The 7730-nt window shown below is 40.0% G+C and overlaps 1 protein-coding gene across 1 annotated transcript in view; it reads right to left on the minus strand.

Moving 5' to 3' along the window:
• The window catches only part of LOC108514038 (tetratricopeptide repeat protein 29-like), a gene marked incomplete at its 3' end in the record, with an annotated part of 142289 nt that overhangs the window by 11388 nt on the left and 123171 nt on the right, over positions 1–7730 (minus strand). Inside the window, 1 exon segment of the mRNA XM_017850071.1 lies at positions 4802–4925. Within this exon segment, the coding sequence (XP_017705560.1) occupies positions 4802–4925 (124 nt within the window).

Raw genomic sequence — 7730 nt, forward strand, 5'->3', positions numbered from 1 at the left:
GGGAGGGGGGAGAGATTGCATTGGGAGTTATACCTGATGTAAATGACGAGTTGATGGGTGCTGATGATTTGATGGGTGCAGCACACCAACATGGCACAAGTATACATATGTAACAAACCTGTACGTTATGCACATGTACCCTAGAACTTAAAGTATAATAATAAAAAAAATGTTAAAATATTATACAAAAATGAAATAGAGGCGGGGCATGGTGGTTCATGCCTGTAATCCAGCACTTTGGGAGGCCGAGGAGGGAGGATCACTCGAGGGCAAGAGTTCGAGACCAACCTGGCCAACATGGTGACACCTCGTCTCTATGAAAAATACAAAAATTAGCCGGGTAGGGTGGCATGTGCCTGTAATTCCAATTACTCCGGACGCTGAGGCAGGAGAATTGCTTGAACCCAGGAGTCGGAGGTTGCAGTGAGCTGAGATTGCACCACTGCAGTCCAGTTTGGGCAACAAGAGTGAAACTCTGTCTCAAAACAACGACGACAAAATGAAATAGAAGTCTGAACTTTCACAAGTGAGAGAATACCAGTCTTAAGTGGTGTGAAACTGGTTACAAATTTATTTATTGGTTCAAGGAACTGACATGTTTTTGATCACCGATTCTGTGCCAGGTTTTTTTCTAGACACTAGAATAATAAACAAGGCAGATATAATTCCTGCTTTCATTAAACTTATATTTTGGCCAAATTAAACAACAACAATAAGAACATAACATGAACAAGAAAACTATGAGATAAATGCTACATGGATAATTCAAACACAGTAATTTTAAAGAGTGACCCAGGTGGGGCAGCTCATGCCTGTAATCCATAGCACTTTGGGAGGCTGAAGCAGGAGAATCCTTTGAGTCCAGGAGTTCAAGACCACCCTGGGCCACATGACAAATCCCTGCCTTTATTAAAAAAAAAAGAATTGCGGGGGGTGGGGTTGGGGAGAGGGCACGGTGGCTCATGCCTGTAATCCCAGCACTTTGGGAGGCTGAGGTGGGCGGATCATGAGGTCAAGAGATCGAGACCATCATGGCCAACATGGTGAAACCCTGTCTCTACTAAAAATACAAAAATTAGCTGGGCGTGGTGGCGCAGGCCTGTAGTCCCAGCTATTCAGGAGGCTGAGGCAGGAGAATTGCTTGAACCCGGGAGGCGGAGGTTGCAGTGAGTCGAAATCGTGCCACTGCACTCCAGTCTGGCAACAGAGCCAGACTCCATCTCAAAAAAAAAAGGGAGAGGGGGCGACCTGATGGCCACTTTAGTTGCTAAGGGAAGGCCCCTCTGAAGATGTGGCATTGAACAGAGATCTGAGTGACAAGAAGCCAGCAATGTGAAGTCCAGAGCATTTCATGTAGAGCATTCCAGCCAAGGCAAATGTTCTAAGGCAGGAACTAGCTTGACATGCTTAAAGAACTCCAAGAATGTCAATTCGCTACAGTGGGATGGATAAAAAGGAGTAGGAAGCAATGAGGTCAGAGATAGGGGTGGAGCTATCTTATATTTTAGGACAGGGTAAGGATTTATATTTATGTTCTCAGAAGAATGAGAAGTAATGGAAGTATTTTAAGCAGAGAAATCAGATTTGATTTATATTTTAAAATAATTACTTGGCCTCTTTCTGCTTATGCGGGGGTGAGAGGGAACAGAGTGCATGCAGGAAGGTGAGTTTAGGGCTTACTGCAGTGTCTAGGTGAGACAATATAGTGTCATAAACTGATGTGACAGTTGCAGAGATAGAGGGAAAAGGGTGGATTTGAGATATATATTTGGTAACACAAAGGTCAGAGTTTGCTTTTGGCTTGAATATGGAGCCGGGGGAGAGAAGAATGGAAGGATTTCCAGATTTTTGACTGTAGTGACTGGGTGGATAGATAATATTACTATTTAAAAGATGGAGAAGACTAGAGAGGTGGAGGTTCCATTTGAAATATGTTAGAAATCCGGGTGGAGGTAGTAAGGAAGCAATTGGTTTTACAAAGTTTGGAGTCCCGGGAGAGATCAGGATTGGAGATACAAATCTGGAAGTCATTGGCATATGGATAGTATTTAAAAGCCATGGGCCTGGATGGGGCAGATAAGAGGAGCTCCCAGACTAAAAAGAGAAGATTGCTTGGAAAATGCCTAAATAATATTCTAATGCAGTTGAGATTTAAGTTGTTAGAAGAAAAATTTAGAGGAAAAAACAGTAAGTTCAGTTTTTAGTACATTATAGTTGAAGATAACTAAGTGAAAATGTCAAATAGGTGGTGGGGTATGCGTTTGGAATTGAGGGGAGAGACCTGCGCTTTTCGAAGGACTGTTTTTCAAAACAGAAGGGCAAAAAACACAACTTTTTACCCTACCTCCAAACAATACCCAAACCCAGCCCTTCTGAATAACATGAACATTGCTAACCTATATTTTCCTAATAACAGAAAGCACAAGGAAAATACACTTTTCTGAGTAGCAATATTTTTATACTTGCATTTTCTTAATGTTTTTTGCCAAGAGTTTATATCTCACCAGTGTGTATTTTATTCTCTGATTTTTTTATTCTTGGATAAGAGTTTAATTTCTGAAGTTAAGGTATAAGAAATAATATCCAAAAGCTGTGTCAACTGCCAGAAGTTAAATTTTATCAGTTTATCCCTATTCTAATAGAAAATTAGGAGGCTTCTGGGTATTTGCACTATCTTCAAATATATATGCCTTCAAATATACAACTTGATCCATACACCATATCATACTGCATATATTCATAGACTCATATCTTTTCTCCTATGCTATAGGAGAAGCTCCCTCATTAGATTGTGAGCCTCACAAGGGTTTAGGTCTTGCCTGTTTTCACCACTGTATCCTAAAAAGTAAATAAAAGCAAATACAAAATCAAGGAGAGAGGAGTCAATAAAGGCAAAGAAATGGGCAGGGAGCCAGAGGGTAGCAGAGGAAGCACACGACATGCAAAACCTGAGCACAGCTAGAGCAACAGACAGGGAAGGACTCGAAAAAGGAGGGAAACAAAGTGGTGGCCATGAGGGAGAGGGAGAGGACGACCCGGGGGTCAGAGAGCAAGGAAGAGGGTCGAGAAGGAAGAACGCAGGAGAGAAGGGAGCAAGGTGGGTAAGGGAGTCGGGGAGAAGAAGGGCCAGGAGAAAAGGGGGCTTTTTAGATTTCAAGGAATAGGAGAGAGGGGAGGCAAATGAGCCCAGGGGAGCAAGAGAGGGGATGTAAGAGAAAAAGGAAATGAGATACCTTCTTTGAAAGCACTTGCTCCACTTCAGGAACTAAAGAAATATTACTTTCACTCATTCAAATTAATTTCAAACTTGATTTCCTTTAAAAAAAAAATCCTAAATCCTTCTGAAATAAAGTTAATTTTATGGCAAAAAACAGAATACTGTAGTGGTTAGGAGAATGGGTTTGAATACCATTGCCACCCAGCATCATCTGAGGGTCTGGCAAAGGGGAATTGTTTGATACCACTAAGGGTGTAGAGAACAACGGAAATTTATAAAGATAATACTTCTCCTGCTGCAAAGCACTATCCTAAGTGCTTTCCACATGTTAATTTAATACTCACAATAACTTTATGAGGTGAGAATATTGAGGCACCTAGAAATTTAAGTAACTAGCCCAAGGTCACAGATCTTACAAGTGAAAGAGCTGGGTTTTTAACTCAAGCAGTGTGGTTTTGGAATTAATGACTTTATTCACTACATACACAGACTCTCAAAGAGATTAACAGAGAACGTATAAACATAATTTGAGAACATAATTACCCTAAAAAATGATGGATCTTATTCATGATCAAAACAGCAATTATAACTAGAGAAACAAAGCTCTTTCACACCATTGCTAAAGGAGAATCTGTAATAAAAAGATAAAATCAGGAGAAAATACGACAAAAGTCCATTATGACCAGTACATTATACTAATAACAGCTTCTTCAATTGGATAATTTTATTTTGGACTTTTTTGTTCTTCTTTCTGTTTTCTCTTTCATGTAATTAATCTGTTGCTAAAATTTCACTCTAAATTTTCTGCAGAATTATTTTTAGGATTATCGTTTCTTCTTCTAAGGAAACTAGCAGGGGCGCCACAGCTGGATTAATAAAGAATTTGGAGTGAGAGAGATGAATGTCAGTGGAAGCAGATAATAGCCAACAGTTATAATCAATTTCCTTTGAATTAAATATTTTAATTGCTCCTCAAATCCAATGTCAGTTAGAATCCTCACCGGATGCGAAACTATGAATCAGGGTTAGCAGCTCATAAGGACTGTCCCCACATGGCCCTAAGGTATTGGAAGAGGAGGAGGAGGAGGAGGCATTTCTCCTCCTAGTCCTTGCCATGGGCATTAACTACATCCTGCAGTCCAGGGCCATTCTGCATAATATATGGTGGGAAGACAAGGATAACATGAGAAGAGACTTTTAAAACAGCAAATTTCGGGGCCAGGCGCGGTGGGGCTCAAGCCTGCAATCCCAGCACTTTGGGAGGCCAAGACGGGCGGATCATGAGGTCAGGAGATCGAGACCATCCTGGCTAACACGGTGAAAACCCGTCTCTACTAAAAAAATACAAAAAACTAGCTGGGTGAGGTGGCAGGCACCTGTAGTCCCAGCCACTCGGGAGGCTGAGGCAGGAGAATGGCCTAAACCCGGGAGGCGGAGCTTGCAGTGAGCTGAGGTCCGGCCACTGCACTCCAGCCTGGGCGACAGAGCGAGACTCTGTCTCAAAAAATAAATAAATAAATAAAACAGCAAATTTCTCTCTAAACACTGCAAATTTCTCTATAAACAAGAAACACATAGACTCACTTTTTCATTGTAGATGTCCCCAAGCATTGTACTTGCTCTCACAAAATCTAGGCTTTGAAAATTGTTTCTTGCAATTTTCACAAACTTTTTCAAGTATTTAATTGCTTCTGTCGTATCTCCTTGGCTAGAATGAATGAAATAGGACATCAATGGAGTATCATCTCACTTAACGTCACATTAAAGAGAAAGTATCTTGTGTCTTTCCTGTAGAAAATGCAAGATGGTTATCACGATAATGAGATTTAATGTGTAAACATGAAATTAAAAATACACGGCTTGTTTTTGTTGGAGCATACATTGAGTTAAAACTGAAACTTTTAAATCCTCACGCATTGCTAATGGAAATGTAAAATGGTACATCTTCTTAACAACTTGGCAGTTCCTCGAAAACTTTAACATAGAATTACCATATGACCCAGAAATTTTACTCCAAAATATATACCCAAGTGAAGCAAAACTATGTCAACACAAAAAGTCATATATATGAAAGTTCATAGCAGCATTAATCATAATAGCCAAGGCATGAAAACAATTGAAATGTGTATCAACTGATGAATGAGTAAACAAAATATGGTGTATACCTACAATGAAATATTATTCAGTCTTAAACATGAATGAGGTAGGCCAGGCACGGTGGCTCACACCTGTAATCCCAGCACTTTGGAGACCCAGACAGGTTGATCACGAGGTCAGGAGATCGAGACCATCCTGGCTAACACGGTGAAACCCCGCCTCTACTAAAAATATAAAAAATTAGCTGGGCATGGTGGCGGGTGACTGAAGTCCCAGCTACTCAGGAGGCTGAGGCAGGAGAATGGCGTGAACACAGGAGGTGGAACTTGCAGTGAGCTGAGATTGCGCCGCTGCACTCCAGCCTGGGCAACAGAGTGAGACTCAAAATCAAAATAAATAAATAAATAAAATAATGAGGTAGTGATGCATGTTGCAACATGGATGAAACTTGAAAATATGCTAAGTGAAAGAAACCAGACAACAGAAGATCACACACCATATGAGCCCATTTACACAATATGTCCAGAATGGCAAATCCATGAGATGGAATGTAGGGTAGTGGTCGCTAGAGGCTGAGGAAAGTGGAGGATTGAGAAATGACAAATAATGGGTACAAGGTTTCCTTTTAGGGTGATTGAAATTAGATAGTGGCCATGGTTGTTCAATCCTGTGAGTATACTAAAAACCACTGAATTGTATTAAAATTTTAAAGTGAGGACTCTTTTAAATTGTAGATTTTTAAAGTCTACAATTGTTAAAGTCATAATTGTATAGCATATGAATCATGTCTCACTATAGTTTATAAAAGGTGAATACTAGCTTGTTCTTGAAAGCTTTCATTGGTAGTGGAAGCTCAGGTGTCATTAAAGTCATATATCCTCACAAAATGTTCAGGAAGACATAATTTCTAGCAGATAATCTGTCATATAGTAAGCATTAATACATTTTTGAATGAAGCAATGTTGAAAATTTGAGAAGGGAGACACATACGCTGCACACATGAAAGCTAAGCATCCAGGTAAACTGTGAGAATCTTAAGGCATATAGATGTTTGGAGTCTAAGACTGTAAACTCCTGACCCTTGGATATTCCAGTAACATCAAGAAACTTTGGGAGTCTAGCAAATGTCCCAAAATTTGCTAGTTGCTGGGGAATAGGGTTCCTGTGCTTGAAGTGTTTCACTGTCAGTTTGGAGAAATAAGTGTATAAATTCATACATGAGATCAACTGTGACAGGTACTGACTTGTGTACAGTGCTTTGAAACCTGGAGTACATTCATTTGCCTATCCTCATAAAAACATGTCTAGTGTTTTTGTTGTTGTTGTTGTTTTCTAGGTTTTCTAAATGTGACTCCAAATTCTTTTGGCTATTTCTAAAGACTGAGCCCACCTCTCAACTGGGGCTGTTTAAAAGAGTGTGTTGCAAATTCAGAAAGTACTTTCTTAAAAAAAAAAAAGGGTGGGGGATACATGTGTAGAACGTGCAGGTTTGTTACATAGGTCTACGTGGGCCATGGTGGTTTGCTGCACCTATTGACCCATCCTCTAAGTTCCCTCCCCTCACTCCCCACCCTTCCACAGGCCCTGGTGTCTGTTGTTCTCCTTTCTGTGTCCATGTGTTCTTAGTGTTCAACTCCCACTCATGAGTGAGAACATGCGGTGTTTGGTTTTCTGTTCCTGTGCTAGTTTGCTGAGGATGTGGCTTCCAGCTTCATCCATGTCCCCACAAAGCACGTGATCTCATTCCTTTTTATGGCTGCATAGTATTCCATGGTATATATGTACCACATTTTCTTTATCCAGTCTATCATTGATGGGCATTTGGGTTAGTTCCATGTCTTTGCTATTGTAAATAGTGTTGCAATAAACATACGTGTGCATATATCTTTATAGGTTTACTGAATCATTTTCTGTAGGATCCTTAGGTATATATCCAGTAACGGGATTACTGGGTCAAATGATATTGCTGCTTCTAGATCTTTGAGGAATCGCCATACTGTCTTCCACATTGGTTGAACTAATTTACACTTCCACCAACAGCGTAAAAGTATTCCTGTTTCTCCACAGTCTCGCCAGAATCTATTTTCCTGACTTCTTAATAATTGCCATTCTGACTGGCGTGAGATGGTATCTCCTTGTGGTTTTGATTTGCACTTCTATGATTATCAGTGATGTTGAGCTTTTTTCCATGTTTGTTGGCTGCATAAATGTCTTCTTTTGAGAAGTGTCTGTTCATATCCTTTGCCCACTTTTTGATGGGGTTGTTTTTTCCTTGTGAATATATTTAAGTTCCTTGAAAATTCTGGATATTAGACCTTTGTCAGATGGGTGAATTGCAAAAGTGTTCTCCCATTCTGTAGGTTGTCTGTTCACTCTGATGATAGTTTCTTTTTTTTTTTTTTTTTTTTTTTTTTTT

Source organism: Rhinopithecus bieti, unplaced genomic scaffold (assembly GCF_001698545.2).
Source record: "Rhinopithecus bieti isolate Rb0 unplaced genomic scaffold, ASM169854v2 scaffold_32105, whole genome shotgun sequence".
Lineage (NCBI taxonomy): Eukaryota > Metazoa > Chordata > Mammalia > Primates > Cercopithecidae > Rhinopithecus > Rhinopithecus bieti.